The 18,083-nt window shown below is 33.9% G+C and overlaps 3 protein-coding genes across 8 annotated transcripts in view; 1 reads left to right on the top strand and 2 right to left on the bottom strand.

Annotated features, from left to right (window-relative positions):
• Positions 1-4,668: 4,668 nt before the first annotated feature.
• On the top strand, positions 4,669-15,166 carry LOC129810399 (histone deacetylase 8-like). Of its 3 annotated transcripts, none has more exons than XM_055860851.1 (4): positions 5,089-5,198; positions 5,262-5,881; positions 5,938-6,070; positions 15,113-15,166. In XM_055860851.1, the coding sequence occupies exons 1-4, from the start codon at positions 5,127-5,129 to the stop codon at positions 15,152-15,154; spliced, it is 867 nt and encodes a 288-aa protein (XP_055716826.1). In that variant the 5' UTR covers positions 5,089-5,126; the 3' UTR covers positions 15,155-15,166. The 3 variants fall into 3 exon arrangements, with proteins under 3 accessions (XP_055716824.1, XP_055716826.1, XP_055716825.1); XM_055860850.1 differs by lacking the exon at positions 15,113-15,166 and adding an exon at positions 6,267-6,379; XM_055860849.1 differs by lacking the exon at positions 15,113-15,166 and having other exon boundaries at positions 4,669-5,198; positions 5,938-6,379.
• Positions 6,364-7,151, bottom strand: LOC129810407 (protein canopy homolog 4). The gene is made up of 2 exons (XM_055860861.1): positions 6,914-7,151; positions 6,364-6,843 (listed from the first exon to the last, which is right to left on the bottom strand). Exons 1-2 carry the CDS (start codon positions 7,087-7,089, stop codon positions 6,393-6,395), a joined length of 627 nt encoding a protein of 208 aa, XP_055716836.1. The 5' UTR covers positions 7,090-7,151; the 3' UTR covers positions 6,364-6,392.
• Positions 12,396-18,083, bottom strand: part of LOC129810391 (visual system homeobox 2-like) — a 71,492-nt gene continuing 65,804 nt past the window's right edge. The window contains exons 5-7 of one of the 4 annotated variants that reach the window (XM_055860835.1): positions 16,894-17,083; positions 14,155-14,617; positions 12,396-13,846 (exon numbers count right to left, since the gene is read on the bottom strand). In XM_055860835.1, the coding sequence (XP_055716810.1) occupies positions 13,573-13,846; positions 14,155-14,617; positions 16,894-17,083 (927 nt within the window). In that variant the 3' untranslated portion in view covers positions 12,396-13,572. The remainder of the gene's footprint in view (positions 13,847-14,154; positions 14,618-16,893; positions 17,084-18,083) is intronic. The other 3 variants (XM_055860837.1, XM_055860836.1, XM_055860838.1) reach the window with 3 other exon arrangements.

The raw sequence follows: 18,083 nt of genomic DNA, 5'->3' as shown, positions 1-18,083 counted from the left end.
ATTGTGTGAAATATTTTGAGGAATCTGTTGGCAAGGAGGAATTTGGTGTATTATTGACCACTTCCTGGACATCCCACGAGATACTGGTCAATAATTCTTCTTGTTTTAGTGATCAATATTGTAAAGGAGTCATTGGCTTTTGGAAAATTAAAGTTTGTCTCCCTTTCGTTCTTTTGGGGACGAGAGTACCCATGACTTTTCCAATTTCCCAGAGGCGGAGAAAATTCTTTCTCTACAAAAGTGTCATATTTGACCACTAAGACTTACAATAAAGTGAGTTTTACTGAAATTCGATCGCTGGATATGTTGTGGTCCAGAAAAAGTTAACATAAGAAGAAGTGCTTTCTGAAACAAAAAGTTTTTATTCTGAAACCTATTGGATTTTTTTGTTAAAAATTTGGGAAAGAATGTCCTTCTCACAAACATGCAACAAACAAAAAGAAAACTTCTTTTTAGGTAAAATCGCATGGGGTAAATTAAGCTAATTCAAAACCTGCTCCAAATGGAAATTTTTCGCTACTCCAAATGGAAACATCATTGTTTTCACGATAAATACAGTTAAAATTAAAAGTGTACCTTTTCACAATCGAATTTTTCATTAATCGACCATGTTTTCCAATGAAAAACACAATGAGGTGATTGTTTATTCGTTTTGTTTAACATTTATGTCATATTTCTGGCTAATTTTAGTTAAACTAAGTGCTAATCTTTATTGTTAACGGTATCTAAAGTTTTCAAATGAAATAATTACTTATATCGTGTACAAAAAGGGTTTTTCTGAAGTATCTGCAAATCCTTCAATAGGAAACCCTGTTATATATGATTTTTTTTGTGAGATTTTCCTATTGTTTTAGATAGGAAAGGAGAAAAGACCAAGAATAAGAACAAATCCTGCACTCAAGAGCAACTCAACAAGGTTTTGGAACCCTTTCGTCGAGGTTTCACTTACACTGTTTGCCCCAATTAGAAAATTTCCTTGTCTCCATTTGGATTAATTTGTTTCCAATAGAAGCATTTTACACTTGTGTGTTTTTTCTTGTATTTAAGAAGTTTTCAAATTATATTTAAAGAATTTTCACTAAACAGTAACATTCTAGAAGAGTCAAATAGCAAATTTATGTAATTCTCTTCAGAAAAAAATTGAACTTAAAATGTTGAATCTTCTGTTACAGTTAAAGCGTCTGGAAATGGGTTTGAATTAGAACATTTACCCTAAATTGATATAAAATGTAAAAATTTGAAAATCAAACTTTAAATTTAAACTGTAAATACACCTAATTGTTCATGTTTATTGTTCATCACCTTCATCACAATATCTGTGAATTCTTCAGGTGCTGCACTTCCGACCACTGAACCATTGAAAGAGTAATACCCAATGAATATTATGCCTTTATCGCGACATTAATTATTTTCTAGGTAAAATTGGACATAAAGGGTGTACAAAGAATTCACCTGCAAGGATGCTTCTTTTTATTTTTTTCCTGAATGCTTAGATTTTACGCCTTAACTTTATCCATGAGTAGGTTTATATAAAAATTACTTCATGGTATTAGAAGCATTTGACACTCGCACATCACTTGAAGAGTTTAGTATGTGTAACAAAGAGATTTTCGAGTGTAATAGGGGACTTCTCTGTGCTAGAGTGAGAGAGCGAATGATACGTGAGTGAGAGGTAAATAAAACAAATACACATTATTTATTTTGACGAGCAATTTCGATAGTGTATTCTATCGCTGCTTCGTGCGAGGTGACGATAAAACCTCGTAATTGCTATTCACAGCCTACTAAACAGCTGAATTCCATGTGTGTTGTTTTTTTTTTACTACACCATTTTTTAGAATCATATGTTTTCCCCCACTCAAGCCATTCACACACACACATTTGACAAGTTTTGCAAAACTTTTGGTGCTTGGAAGATGACGAAGCGCTTGTTTTTATCAAGCGTTTATACCTGTTTATACAGTCGTCCTCAAAGGATTACTTAGTCGAGGTAGAAAAATATTTATTTTGATGTACTGGGATATTTCTGCCATTTTGTACATTGTTTATTTATTATTCAGTTTATAATGTTTCGTGAAAATGTCCATTCAGACACTTCAATCATTTGCACCGGGCGGGACTCGAACTCACAACTGTGACAGTCGAGCCGGGGGTCACACCGCCCAAGAGCCGAAAGCTCTTACCAATTGCACCACGGACCCCCTAGGTAGACATTAAAAAATACATAAAAGAAAAATAATATTTAGGGGAAGTCGTTGAGATTTGCGTTTACTTTCAAACCCGAATTAATTTAATGGATCTGACCTTAGTTTAAACGTAACTATTAAAATATATTGCCATTAGGTCACATTCGTTAAAGAAATAATGGGAAAAGATGTTCAAATCCAGAGTGTGTGCGAAGCCTGAAACCTTCCCTCTTTAGAAACTGAATAAAATAATGCAAAACTAGGGTCGAATGAACACCTCTTCGGCAGGGAATCCCTATTGTCACTTTTGACAAAATGTTGAAATTTTATGCCAGTTTGGTATTTTACGTGATTTTTTGGCTTGGGTTTTAAAGTGTTAACACTTCACTTTAAAACTCGAGCCAAAAAATCACATAAAATACAAAACTGGCATAAAATACCAGTATTATCAACAAAAAAGCATTTTTTCAATAGTTTTTCGTTCCGTAAGACTTCTACAGCAGTTCTAGGACTCATAAATTCATTTCCCAATAAATATTTTCCCATTTTTCTGTCATTTTTATATAAATTTTCTGAAAATTGACTAAAAATGTGAAAGTGAATTTGTTGTGAAAACCAATTTCTATTGAATTTCCTTTTTAGCAATTTGGCAAGAATTCTTAGAACACATATCTATATATTTTCCTGTAAAATTTTCAAATTCTCATATATATTTTGTGCTTTTGTTTAAGAAAATTTTATGTGAAATTCCAACAGGGAATCGAAAAACAAAAACAAAGCGTAAAATGAATTTTTATCTTTTCTTTACAATACCACTCAACAACAATTCTAGGTCTTATATTATTTTATTTTTAACCATTATTTTAACATTTTCACTATTTTTTTGCGATTTTTACGAATCATGACAAAACTCAAAAAATGTTAAAAATTTTTAGGTTACGTAATATAAGCCATTCAAATGTCCATTTATGATGTCAACTTCATATAAAAAAGGTGGCATTTTATTACGCCAATTTGATATTCTAACGCCCATTTTTTGGTTTTTTCCAATTTTTTAAATATTAGAAAAGCTATCAACTATTTTTTCTACTAAACGAAAGCTAATTAAATTCTCTATAACATTCGTGTTATCACTTTAGCATAATATTGTATAGAATTCCTACTATGAAGCTCTAAACTTAAAATTGGAGTAAAATGCCACTTTGGGTTTTTAAGTGTTTGTATCTAATAAAATGTATAAGTAATATGGCGTTTTTTTCATTAATCTGCGTTTTTCGATAAGGATAAGTGTTCAAATTTCGTATTCCAAATAGTACAGAGTAGGGTGTGAATAGGTCCTGAAACGAGTTCTTAAAGTGTCAATATGTGTTCCTTTCACCCTACTTTAGGTGTGTGTCGTCGTGTGTATCTAAGTCATGAGTTCGAGATTTTTACTAAAATTCTTAGTAAAAAAATAAACATAAATGAGAAATTAAATGAAAACCATCTCAAGTATTTTTTTTTAGTATTGTTACAAAATGTGCTATAGTATCTTAGGCTAAAGCTATTTCGTACTCTCTTCAGTCAACAAATAATTAAAACGTCAGCAAGATTTCCGTGATCTTGCAAAGCTGAAGATCATAGAAGATAATTTATTGCGGAAGGAGGACAAATTCGTAGAGATCGTGACGATGTGGCCATAAAATGAAAGATGGGTGACAATGATAATCCTCGCGAAGAAGGGCAAAAATGTTGAGAAATTTCACTATAAGAAAATTATTTCAAATGACACACTTTTATCGACATTTTAATCAATTAGGGGTATTATTTAATCTGACTAGACTAGGCAGGGAAATAGCGTAACATTCGATGGAAGTTGTGAGGCAGAGAAATATTTATCATTGTTTCATGTCAGTTTTTTTCAGCGCGAAATTGCTTCTTGTTCACGATGAAAATCCACCAAGAGACCAATTAATGCCCATACTAAGTTGCCACTCTGCCAGAGACTCAATAATTGCGCAACATTTAAACATTTCATATCTTTCTTAATTAAAGAGTACAAAAGCTTTGGTAACCCCCCTGTGCATTTCCGCCAAGGAAAGTACCTGCGAAACCTGTTAATTGCATATCTTCCCGCCATTCTCTTTAGGATCTTCCGCACTTTTGGGGTCATTTTCTATGCAAATTATGTAGGCAAAACACTCGAGAAATGCTCTAATTCTGACCTACGTTCATCCCAATATGCTTTGGTCACTCACAACACAACAAATGGGATATTTAGATCTAGTAGAGCTATTTTTAGATATTCTAGTGACCCACTTGGAAGCCCTTGCCGAGTCATTTCGTAACAATTTGAAACAATTAAATCACGATGAGATAAAGTGATTGTGAAATCAAAGCACCCCTTCTGATTGATTTTATTCCAAATTGAAAGAAAAAAAAGCGAATATCTGAGTATTTTTATCGCGAGATGAAGTTCTTTGTTGTCAAAACAGAGACATGCGGAGTTCCGTGAGGCAAGTTTCCTCCTTTAATCGCGTCCCCAGACTCTCCAGTGAATTTCGCTGACCAAATAGGGAAACTTGACTTTCTCGGGCTTTTGAGTGGTGGTGGCTAACCTTGTAGTGATCTTTTTCGTACATCTCATTTTTGCACAATAGAAGCACGCAATGCGAAAATGAAACGCGAAAGAGCAATAAAATCGCTCAAGAGAAAAATTGGGATATGTTCTTTTTTGAGGATTTTTAGATTACTCACCTTTGGATTCCATACATTTTACAATAATTTCTTGTCTATCTCCCTGTCTTCTCCGCGGATGAATTTCATTTTCACTGAAAATTTTGATAAAAATACGCCAGAAATGTTAACGGATAATTTTCAAATACTTCCTCATTCTTCTAAAACAAAATAGCCGAAAGTTATGCAAAGTACACTGCGTGTCTCATCGTGTGACAAGTGAAAATGGCGCCAACTCTGATTCACAGTGAAAAATTACTTGAAGAATGCGACAAGATTCCCAATCTCCTTGGCCGGGTAAGTGGGGTATTTCCTTTTTAAATATCTCCATTAAGCATCACTAATGAGCTTCCTCAAAAGGCTTCCATGATTTATCGGCTGATTGAGGCATACGGGCTACTGAAATTCGTCAATGTTGTGGAGCCAAGGAAGGCTCAACATGATGAAATCCTTTTATGCCATTCAGAGAATTACTTGAAACACCTAAAATCCTGCGATGGTGATGAAGATGTCACTGAGGAAGATGAAGAATTTGGTCTAAGCTACGACTGCCCTAAATTCTCTGGACTCTACCAATTTGCAGAAATTATTGTTGGTGGGACGCTATCAGCAGCAGAAACACTGATTTCCGGGAGTAATTTTGTCATAAACTGGTCAGGAGGATGGCATCATGCTCAGAGTGATCGTGCTGATGGGTTTTGCTATGTGAATGATATTGTAGTGGGCATTCAGAAGCTTGTATCACATTTCCCGCGCATATTGTACCTGGACCTCGATGTTCATCATGGAGATGGAGTTGAGAATGCCTTCTCCTGCACACAGAGAGTCTTTTGCTTGTCATTTCATCTTCACGAACCTGGCTTCTTCCCTGGATCTGGGAGTGTGAATGAATGCGGCTTTGGGAGTGGAAAAGGGTACTCTGCCAATTTTCCCTACAAGAGAAACTTGTCCGGAAGGCGATTTAGAAAATACTTTACAAAGTAAGAACCCTTTTATGAAAATTCCCTTTACAATGCATTAATTCATTTTTCCACAGGACAACGAATCTTGTCAGGGAGAGATTTGATCCCTCTGCCTGTGTAATTCAGTGTGGAGCTGATGGAATTGCCGGAGATCCTCTGGGTGGAGCTAATTTAACACCGCGGGATTTTGCAGATTGCATTAAGCAGGTAATGTCCTGGAGTATTCCCTGTTTATTTGTTGGAGGCGGTGGGTACAATTTACCCAATGCCTCTCGCCACTTTGCCACTCTGACCGCGACAATTTGTGGAATAGATCAGTTACATGATGATATTCCTGAACACGAATTTTTTAATGCCTATGGAGCCGGATTTGAGCTCTCAATTGAACCGAAAAATCTCCCAGACAGCAACACAGACGAGGATCTTGAGGAGACTTTTCGGTCAATTGAGGCTAATCTCGACAGATTTAATGTGAATTTGAGAAAGAAAAACAAATAATATTGAAGGATCAGTCAATTTTATTTTAAAATCACAATTCATCTTTCTGGCCGGTATCTCCCTTTTCCTGAGTAACTTCATACAGACATTTGTGATTCTGTCCGACTAGAGCCCTTTCCTCGCACAGATACTGCATTAGTGGCACATTGTCTTGATGCTTAAAATACCAGGATTCAATGGTACCCTCATACTCTTCCAGAAGACTCTCGCATTGGGATTTTAAATTGGTTATTTCAGCCGATGGTTTATCCCATAATTCAAGAGGTATGCCTAGATCAACTTTCACTCCCTTATCAACTAGACCATGAAGAGTCTTGAAGGTCTGTGACATCCCTTTGGCAAATCTCGTGCTATCCTCTCGTTCCTTGTGGATATTATACTCCAGAATCCTCTCGCAAACATTTTCCAGTGATTCCAGAAGTCGCAATTCACTTCTCTTGTACGATGTTCTTTTCTTTGGCTTCACATCATCCACAGAATACCTAATGACAAAGAATTAGGTCGCATATAGATAATTGCACTGATAAGACTTCCAGAACCTTCCAGACTCACCCAATCTCTATCACATCGTGAGATTTTCCAGTTTCTGTAAGACGTGCCTGGAGTTCTGTCGCTAGAATCTTGCAAGCTTCACATTTGTCCGCATATTTTACTCCTTCCTTCTCTTCTGGCCCAGCCAAAATGTGTCCAAACAATAATAAACTTACTAAAAATACCCGGAAAAACATTTTCACTTTTGTTGGTTAGGTTGAAAAATGAAAACAACTCTTTCCCTATATCCGAACACTTCGGAACAGCTGCACTTGTATAAGAAATTTCATAGGAAATTCCATGGACTATTTCACACAAGTATTTTTTTCGCTTTCGAGATTCTTACCATTTTGATAAGTTTTCGTCACAGGAGCCAATAAAATTGTGTTGTCTACCTGGAAAATTTCCGAAAATAAATAAATAAAGAACATTCGTGGTATTTTACGAATCGAATGCTGAAAGAAGTCCGGTAGACATTCCATGGAATTGGCGGGTTATAGCGTTATAGGTGTAATAGTTCTTGCACCCGTCGCTGTGATCGCTGCTCACATGAAGGATATTCATTTTAAATTTAAATGTTTATTTCACACTCCCCAGCGAGCACCAAATGCTAAGCTTTTTCAAATCAGCTGAAAACATATATTTTTTCAGCTGAGCTCTGCTGACCTCGAAGTTACACTAGCGATCGCAGTGGCAATTAGTCAAAGTTATTCTTTTTCCCCAATCGAGTGAGAGACTTTAATGCACTTGGTTTTTGTCTTTGCTGAGTTGAGTAGAAGCTAAGGTTAACCTTTTCCATTATTACAATTTTATGATTCTTACAAAAACCACATTTGACATTAAAAAATAAAGCAAAAAATTTAAAATTCACAAAAATTTTAAAAAATCATATTTATAATATATTTTGAATAATATATATTCTTAAACCTTTTCCGACCGATAAATTTAATTTTTTTGTCTAATTTTATCAAAAAATATTGTGAATTCATTTATAAAAAATATACTACACCTAAATTAAAATTGCATTGCCAAGAATTCTTGTCCGCTGTGATTTTAGAAAATTAATAACCCAAGAAATTCTTGGGAATTCTCAAGATATTTTGATATTTAATGAATTCTAAATTAGAGAAATATTGAAAAAATTTCGAAACCTCATGGAAATACCAAGAAGATCAAGAACATATAGAATTTAGAGCCTCTATAATTTTTATTTAATGGTATACACAGTCTAATCAAAATTATTTGAAATGATTTCCAACAAATTAGCATATTTTCCTGACTTTAAAGGTATTTAAAAACTCTCTTCTAAAAAATATAAATGCATATCATTTTAATTTAAAAAATGAATCATCAAATTGAATAATTTTTCATTTCAAAAAGAATACGTACAGTATTAAAAAAACGATAATTCTTGGTTTCTTATTTTACCACGATAATAAAAGTGCTTTTTTGCGTAAAAATGCGCTTTAGAAAATTTATAATCGAAAATTTATAAATAGAAAAGTGCAGCATATACATTATGCATATGCATCGTGCACGGATCATACATTTATTTCACTTGTAAAATATAAAACATTTTATAACATAAAAAAAATATACCGGATTTACCGCAACAAACAAAAACGCTTTTATGTAAATTTTTCAACTTAAATTGTGATAAAACAATTATATTTTATTTTGTAGTATCCACAGAATTTTTTTGTAGTATTTTTAAAAGGCATTATTGAACTCATTAACTCTTTCCGGACCGCAGCATATACTGTAAGCCAATTTCACTTTTTTTTAAATCAAAAATATCTTTGCTCAGAAATTAATTGAGGTCCTACAAAAAAATATTTTACATTTAAACATCCTTATAGTTTGTAATCATTCACAAGAATAGGATTTTTATCAGTTCTAAATAATTAAAAAAAAACCTTGTTTTCCACAAAGTGTTCATATGCTGCTTTGTGTACTCAGAGTCCCAAAAGAGGCGAAAGAGTTAAGTGGGAGAGTCACAACTTTTAAATGGATTTTTTTAAATGCATCTGCAACTTTATTTACCATAAAAAAGTTAAAAAAGTAGAAAAATCCTGTTTCAAGATCAATTACAATAGTTGTGACCGACTGTGAGCATAATACATCAATGGCTGTTCCAGGAAAGATGCCAATATTTAATTGCGAAAATTGAGGAAAATATGCTTTTTGCAAAAGACAAAACATATTTTTCATAAATAATGAATAATTTTAGAACCCCCGACTGAATATTTCCTCAGAAAAAAATAATTTTTTTTCTCGGGAAAATAATGACGCAATTCACTAAAAAATGCAACATTTTTGGTCGGGAGTATGTTTAATACTCTTATTTGACCATTCTCTATAGGCAGCATACCGCAGCATAATTCCTATAATAATATAAGTAATAAAAATCGTGATTATAATATCCCCCAAGTTGATAAATAATTTCAGGGGAAATTCCAAGTCCATTTTGACATTTTGAGAGAAAAAGAAAAAAAATGAAAGAGAAAATTTGCTGCTAAATGCTTCCTGGCGCCATCTACCGGCAGTATTTAGTTCTGCCATCATCCACTGCGAGCGCTAAACAGTGCCATTTTTATGTATTTGCTTAGCACTTTTTGTTCGAGAGCTGCTGATTGGCCAGCAGACCGATTCAGCAAAAAAATGCTGAAAATCCTATTTTATTCTGCTAACTGTGCTCGCTGGGTCATAACGATCAGTCGATGTTTTTAAAAATACCAAAAATTTAAAAAATATATTTAAAAAAGGTGTGGCGAAGGGTCCCAGGCTTTGCGATATGCTCGAACTCGTGACTTATATGCTATACCGCAAAAGTACTTTCGCATATCTTTTTAGTTTGAATTTTCTATCTTAATTCTTTTATTCACAATAATTTATTGAAAATAAAGTGCATTAAAATCTCTTATTATATATAATTATATTGGTATCTTTTTCTAACCTACTGAAGAACATTCTCTTTTGCACTCTCACTTATACATTTCATATAAAAAGAGGTGAAATGAAAGAAAGAGACGTATATAGAAATAGAGAGAGAAGAATAGTTGTTATGAGTGTCAAACGACTATTCTTCTGTCTCTATTTACTCTATAAAAAATCGCACTCTACATCCCTATGCCTTTGCGCTAGGTTTCTGCCATAAAATTGTAAAACTTGCCATGTCAACTTTGTAAAAGTATAATTTTTTTCAAAAATTACACAGCCAATGAAGAAGCATTTCTGCCGTTTGGCTTCGGAGGCTGGTGGTCAACAATGCTAAGACGACGGCAGACGCATGGTAAGGGGGAAATGTTTATTATTTATTATTATTATTATTATATTATTTCTATATACGTCTCATTCTTTCATTTCACCCCTTTTTATATGAAATGTGTAAGTGAGAGTGCAAAAGAGAATGCTCTTCAGTAGGTTAGAAAAAGATACCATTATAATTATATATAATAAGAGATTTTATTTATTTTTTATTTTATTTATTTTCAATAAATTATTATGAATAAACGAATTAATATAGAAAATTCAAACTGAAAAGATATGAAAAAAATATTAAATGTATTCACTTTTAGGCATAGTAGTTGGCATATAAAATGTTCTATCTAAGTGGGACAATTATTAGAAAATGGGAAAAACACAGAAAAATGCACGATTTTCGGTGCACTTTTTCAAAAAATCTTTAAAAAATACACTTTATTTTCATCGTAGGTTCTTGATATGTTCACAAGAGTTATAGAGGATGAAATTACGCGTCATTTTAGCTTTATACGACTACCACCGAATAAATAGGACCGGAGATATAAATTTTTGAATTTTAGAAAACAGCAAAAAACTTAAAATGCATATTCAAAAAATCCAGACGTGATCCGGACAAACGGATTTCAGATTTGAGATCCCTAAATAATGACACTCTAACAAGTTTTTGCACTCTCGTCAGAAACACCCACAAAAACCTAAATTTTGTCGCACAGTGTAATTAGTACCCCAAAAGTCGCTATATTTACCCAGGCCGGGGCACGAGTAGCCAATGTGTCATACTTTTTTCATTATCCTCTCTAGAAAAAGTCAAGGATTTTAGATCTTTGAACTACACTGTTTCATATAGCCAATATCCTAATGCTACTTATAAACATAAAAAAATTAGACAAACCTTAACATTTTTTCACAAATCATGCGCGAAAAAAAGACTCATTTTCTGGCTAAAAGTACCCCGGTCTCCCCTACCTAAAAACACATAAGGTGGAGTTTTATATTTTTACCACTGATGCTGATGTCGCTAATCTTCGTAAATTTCACTAGACCGCATGAATTTAGAAACAAATTTAAAAACTGAGCATGATCCCCCAGATTTTGGGCTGATCCCTGAATATATTGATACCAATCCGCATTTTTCGGGGTGATCCCTAAGCCTATTCCTGTGTCCATTTTGGACTTTATTTCTGAAGCCTATAAAGACTAAATAGACTCAGGCTGATTCTCGAGATTTTAGTTCTCGAAGATTTCGTAAAGGATTATGCGAAGGAAATCTATGCAAAGGACCTATGGGCACTCAATGGGTCAAGTGGTAGGGCACGCGCTCTATGATGCAAGTGTCCCATAGGTTCGAATCCCCTTTAGGTCACCAGGAATTTTTCTGGCGTTAAAGGGGTTCGGATTGCATCCAGTGAGCTTCACCGCACTTGATTCCACGGGGCATGGGACTGACAACCCCATCCCTGTATAGGAATTACTATCCTCCGTTAAAATTTACTGTCTTCCAGTTAAATTCTAACATCTAATATGCGGCCAGTAAAATTTACTACCCGGATATTAGAATCTAAGAGAGGTCAAGGTAAAATCTAAAGGAGGATAGTAGATTTTACCATCCGGCTATTAGAATTTACTATCCATAGGATAGTAAATTTTAAAATGTCAAGATGGTAGATTCTAAAGGAAAGTTTCTATGGAGGATGGTATTTTCTACTATCTTTTGAGGCAGTAGAATTTAAAGACACGATTTGTAAAAAATACCATCCAATTTTTTCTCGGTGTAACTGAATTTTGATTTTAAATGTTAAATAACCCGCAAAAGCTTGTTTTAGTCATTTTCCCGGTTATTAGTGATTTAGAATTTTCGCCTTTTGCTTATTCGTCTTATCTTCGGTTTTGAAAAGAATCTATAAGCAACAATACATGAACTATTCTATATGTAGAACGTGTGAAAATAGCAAATTTTGATTTATATTCCGATATCAGATTGAGATTACAGATTTAGCCCAGTTCTCGAAGGTCTGAAAATCCCAAATAACAACCAATTTTATTGGTTTTCAAAATCTAATAGATCATTTACCTATAATAATTCAATCCTAATTCAAAATTTTCCAAGAAAAAAAATTGACTGATAAGGAATTAGAGAAGTTAAGCCGAATGGCCTAAGCCTTAGGTTTGAAGCCCGTTTTTTCTCGGTGTTAAAAAACTGAATGATTAAAAAAAACAACAGTTGAGTCTAAAAGATTCATTTTTTTTTAGTTTGGACTTTTATTTTCTTTAATTATATTTTTCATTTTTTTTCTTGCTGAGAATTTACAGATATAATTATATAGAATTGAGTTTTTATAGCCATCTTTCTTGAATGTTGATTTTCATGACAATATTCAACACAATTAAAATTAACCCATGAGTGCCATTTAGAAATATTTGCTCGGTGAATGATTTAATTCCCTTTCAGAGCAATAAATTCAATTAAAAATTGACAATATATTTTTTAGGTGTGACTTTTTTTAAACTCTGTTTTACATTTTATACTAATTACATTGTAATTATTTTATGCAATTATTTAATACTATTCTATCATTTATTATTTCTAATTAAATTACATTTTACAGTGAAACTAAACCTGAAATATCTTCGTTTACTTATTTTCTTTTTCAATATATATATAGCTTCTTTTTTTTAAATACACTAGAAGGATTTTCTTTTTGCTTTCTTAAAATTATGCACTTTGAGAATGAATTACACAAGTTCTTACGAATTATTGCACATATTATACATCATTATTTACATTTATTTAATGGGGAATATATTTTCCTTTATTTTCTCTTTCTTGTTCACTTGTAGAATTTAATTCTTTTCTCCTACAAACATTTGCAAAATTTTTAGGTAAAGTGATAAATTTGAAAGTTTCTATAGGTTTTTTTTTTAAATTTTATAATAAAATAAATCGGATTGACTGAAAATACATATTGTCAATAGCTGAGGATCTCTATTCTCTTTGCATTTTAGGAAAATTATTATATTGTTCTTTCTTTTCATTTCAGTTTTAGTTCGTTTTTTTCCATATTAGCAGTTCTTCAGAGATTTCTATAAACTTCTTTGTACGGAAATTCGATGCTTTTAGGTCTTGTTTATTTATAGATAATCTCCTTTTTTCTTTGTTGTATCTACGTGATCCTTCCTTCTACGTCGTTGTTCTGTTGCTGTTCTCGATTTTTTTTGTCAGAGTTCTTGGTAGTGTTTTTTGGTCTCATAATTCTCGCACATGAGCAGGTGAAAATGATTATGAGGAGAAAATGAAAGAAATTTGTGTTTGAAATTTATATTGGGATACTTCTTGGCTAGCATTTCCGATGGTGGTAGATGTGAGTGAGATCACAGGAAGGCGTCCCATTGACGACAAATGTGTTAGGGTCCTAGTGTCAGAAAGTTACATTTGGACTGGCTGCAGTTGGAGGTTCATTGGCTGACCTGAGTGGTGATGCAGCCGGTGGATGATACTTTCGTTCGACATGATGTCCTTCGGGAGGTGAATGATGACCCAAGTTGTTTGCATTGCTATCGCAGGATTGGGGAGAACTATTTGTGGGACTTTGCAGGCCTGCTAGAGACCGTACTTGCAACAGGAGGCCACTATTGAGAAGTCTTGCTTGATGTTCTTGTGCCTTTGCTCTTAGACACGCTATTGAATTATTCCTGTTCAGAAGGATATATACATTCATATTAGTTTTCTTCTCAACCTAACTAACAATTGAGTGTTCTTCTTGGGATGGTGTCATTAGGTTTTCTCTGTAACTAAAATTTCTTATTTGTAAATTATCAATTTAGAACAATGTATTACCCATACTCGACAGAAGCTATCGACACAATATTTTTAAAACATTTATCAAAGTTCAGCTAAATGCATACCGTGCTTCCTTAATGTGGAGTGCGGTAAGTGCTACTGCCCATTGAAAATCTAGCGACACCATCTCTCAGAATAACTTCAAAGTGTTTTGAATCACCGTATCATCGATATGGGGTCTCTGAAGTCAACCCACCTGAAGGCTTCGGGGTCTGTGTCTGGTGGATGATAACCGGGTAGGGCGAGTGCCTTCCTGTCGAGAGCTGCAATGTGGGCGTGTGTTGGGGTACCTGTGGGAATTGCCGGTGAGGTCAGCTGAGGTGGTGTTTCCGGAGGTCCAACCTGTACATTTCCCCCATTTCCTGAACCTTCTCCACTTCCATTCCCACTCCCTGGTTGTGATGTGTGAGGTGTATGTTGACCCGGCTGCATATGACATTTTCCATCTCCAGCCGATGGAATTCCCACTGTGGTTCCAGATGAGGTTGGCGGATGAGGATGTTTGTTGCTAGATGTTGTTCCACTTGCATCACTGGCTTTTGATGTCGCATCTTCACGATCACTGGCTCCACTCTCGTCATTCTTTAGGGCCTCAGCAGCCTCAAGGGACTTTCGATGCATGCCTGATGTGAAAGGTCATAATCATTACAATTGGTATGTCATTCGTCACGCGGAGGGTGAATAACGTATATATTGTCCATGATAGGGTGTGAGGTGTTAACTAATAAAAGCCATGCACACTCTATATAGCATTTGAAGGGATGTGTGGGGTTAAAGGATTGTCCACTGGGCAATAAATAAGTCAATAACATTTCAAATGGACATTGTGTTGAGTTGGCTGAAAATTAAACCAATAATTTCCCCAACTCACACATCGCGTCAACCCTCAATTGATGGGCTATTTCACCCCCTCTAGTGACTCTACAATTTACTGTGATCTTTCAACATTATTTTGCACACTATTTGATGATAATGAGAGTACTTTGGACTCCTCAAGTGAACGATTTATTTCTGATTTATCTATTTGGGCGCTTACATCAGGCTCAATTTTATTACTTTGTGTAAAATTGCCTTGTAGGATAGTAGTCTAAAATAAATTTAATTTTTTTATCCAACAGGAAACACCATCCCAATTTGATGATGCCATTCTGAGAGGTTAAAAAAACATAAATGGATACAACGGCGTGTCCAATCAAGTACAACAAGTTATTTGGAGAAGTGAAGCCTGACTGCATTGACATAAAATATACATTTTTGGTCCTTCGAGCCGAAACGAAAATTTTGTTACAATTTTCAATTTCAGAAAAATTTTAGCAATAAGCTGGACATTTAAGGAACTTCAATAATTGGACCGTCAGAAGAAGCAAAGTTAACTGGATATGAGCGGATAAGTGATTTAAAACTTCCTATGTAAGTAGAAAAGTATCAGATATTTCTTTGTTGAATTTTTGTGTGTGAACCTTCTGGGCTTAAATTTTGCAAAATATTACAATTAAGAACTTTCCTACCTGACCGGCCATCCGGCCAGAATTTTTGCCTAAATTACTTAAAAAATAAATAACTGACATCGATTTACGATTTTCGCAACAATTTGACACAAAAGGTATTGCAACCTTATCAAAATATCCAACCCTTGTGTTTAAATTTCACTAATACCTTACATCGACGGTTCCATTCCATACTATGCTATCTCAGAATGACAACTTTTGAGGAGAGCCATTTGAAGTTGGCGATTTCCTATGCTGCCCGTGTAATTTTTTCGAAAATCTCAAATATCTCATTACCCGAACATCGGATGATCACCAAATTTTCACCAGTTATAGATCTCGGTCTCAGGAACAACATATCTCTCGGAGTAATATAAAGCTAAGTCGACTTAGCATAGTATGGAATGGAGCCGCCGATATCTGGACTTTAGAGAATTGGATAAATGAAAGCTACGGAAGGTCAAAAATATTCCTAATTATCGAAAACAACATTTTTCAATTTTTTGAGTATAAATTTGCTTAAAATTTTACTATTTTATAGTCGCATAACATATCTTTTAAATAAAAAGATTGTGGAAACTGCGCTCTCGTGGAGTTCGAGCAATTAAAAATAACTAATCTATTCTAACTTACCTGAATCGACCTACAATGGTCTAAATTTAGAAAATTAGCCGATATATATCTTGTCTTCTATCATCTCTGTAGTTAACCTAATTCTTTCTTATAAGTCTCACAGGATTCTAAATTTTAGTTTTTCGGATCATTATACTTTTTGAAATCATCTCCAAATCAATTTTATCAATTTTGACAGACCACGTTAGGTAGGATACTTAACAATTTTTTCTTAGAAGAGAGGAAAAAAAAATAAAATTTGATTACTGAAAAATATATTATTTGCATATTTTAAAAAAAATTATAAAGTTTGATAGCAAAATTGTACAGCCTAAATATGTGTTAATTTTAAAAAGGTTTTAAACCGGGCAATTTGATTGGTCTTGATAGGTTTAGTGTTAAGAATCTCGCCTAGAGAAAATTAATCTAGGTCTGTGACTGGCGTTTCGTTTTTTTCTAAACTCAAAAATAATAAAATTCTGCAGTTTTACAAAAAAACCTAATTATTGTTTGTCTCTCATAACTATTCCATGTTTTTTATAGACAGTGCTTAATATTATACTAAAGAAAAGTTTTTTTTTACTAACAGATAAATTAACTTTATTTTATTAAAATACTTTGGAATTAGAAAGTGGTACCGTATCCATGATACAAAAATTTTTTTTTTTGAAAATGATCGCACGCTTTGAGGTGCCCAAAAGGCAATTTTACTCTCACTCAAATTTTGGCACATTTAATTTAAATTGTGCCAAAGTGATAAAAGAAAGAGAAAAGATAATCAGAGTAAAAAGTTCATTTACATTTTTCCTCCATACCTAGAAGCCATGGTGCGACACATTCATTTTCTTTGGCCGATTTGAGAATTGTCTCCGGCAGAGGCAATGAATGTCTTACCATTGCACCATAAAGTCCATATTCGGCCATTATTGTGCTACGTCCCCAGCATTTTTCTGTTTTGCGCCACTTGGCTCGTCGATTTTGGAACCAAACCTGCAAGATATAAAACAACCAAAATCCATATTGAGAATTAATTGAATAATTTTGCAATGTTAGGGATTGACAAAAGAGGGATTATAATTGAGTGGAATATGGGGGGATGATAATACAGTGGAATCTCCATTTTATTTTATATCCTGTGAAAGTGTCTATTAAATTTAACCCCTCAAGGCTTGGAAAATTAATAAGCAGGTCATTTTCTTCAATTCCTAATCGTATTAACATTCCATTCTTCTCATTCACTTGCTCATCCTCATGCCTTTGTACTGGGAACGTGTGCCTACGGTTTTTGGGGTGAATGAAATTTTTGAGGGATGAAAGTCACAGATAAAGCTGAAATTTACTTAATTGCTAATATTTCTGTTTAGAGGGAGAACTTTACATTGCCAAATATTTCTCTGAATATATTGGATATTGGTATAGGGTATAGTATAAAATCGATCTGCAACTTGTAAAACGGGCTTTGTTCTTTAGAAAAATTACGTTTGGTTTGGTGGTACAAATAGTGTAATACAATTTTCTATTTAGACATCTTTTGATGTTCAAAAGGAAATATATATAAAGCTGTACAGTGTTTCTACACATCCGCAATTAGAATTTGAAAGACAGGTGATTTTCACACACCAAAAGCTGTGAATCTGTTAATTGCAATTGCCCGACTTTTCTTTCATTTTAATTGACGACTGCAAATCACATTAATCAGTGCCTAGAGCAGTTACGTTACGGGAAGAGAAAGAAAAGTCTTCCTGGGTGAAGAAAAAAAAAATGAGGAAAAATTAGAAATCTCACATCAGAAGAAATTGTCAGGAAATTAACATAAATGTGATTACGTGTGCTGAGAATGCAAAAATTGGACGGTGTTAAATTCACGGATTATCCCATTGAAATGCAAATCTCTCTTTGATTCAAATTCTTTTGTCTTTTCTTCTTTCGAGTTCTTTTAATGATTTTCTCACTCATCATCTCCTACTTAATAGAGTCTACTGTCTCGTCT

This window comes from Phlebotomus papatasi, chromosome 1 (genome assembly GCF_024763615.1).
Source record: "Phlebotomus papatasi isolate M1 chromosome 1, Ppap_2.1, whole genome shotgun sequence".
Lineage (NCBI taxonomy): Eukaryota > Metazoa > Arthropoda > Insecta > Diptera > Psychodidae > Phlebotomus > Phlebotomus papatasi.
Note: the sequence above shows the minus strand (reverse complement) of the source record. Positions and strands in the feature narration are given on the sequence as shown.

What these genes read in the sequence shown, in the direction of transcription:
- LOC129810407 (XM_055860861.1), bottom strand. Translation starts at nt 7,089, where the DNA reads ATGTTTTTCCGGGTATTTTTAGTAAGTTTATTATTGTTTGGACACATT. An exon ending in CACGATGTGATAGAGATTGG is followed by an intron (nt 6,844 to 6,913) that starts GTGAGTCTGGAA and finishes CTTTGTCATTAG; the next exon opens with GTATTCTGTGGATGATGTGA.
- LOC129810399 (XM_055860849.1), top strand. Translation starts at nt 5,127, where the DNA reads ATGGCGCCAACTCTGATTCACAGTGAAAAATTACTTGAAGAATGCGAC. An exon ending in TTCCCAATCTCCTTGGCCGG is followed by an intron (nt 5,199 to 5,261) that starts GTAAGTGGGGTA and finishes CTTCCTCAAAAG; the next exon opens with GCTTCCATGATTTATCGGCT. An exon ending in TTTAGAAAATACTTTACAAA is followed by an intron (nt 5,882 to 5,937) that starts GTAAGAACCCTT and finishes ATTTTTCCACAG; the next exon opens with GACAACGAATCTTGTCAGGG.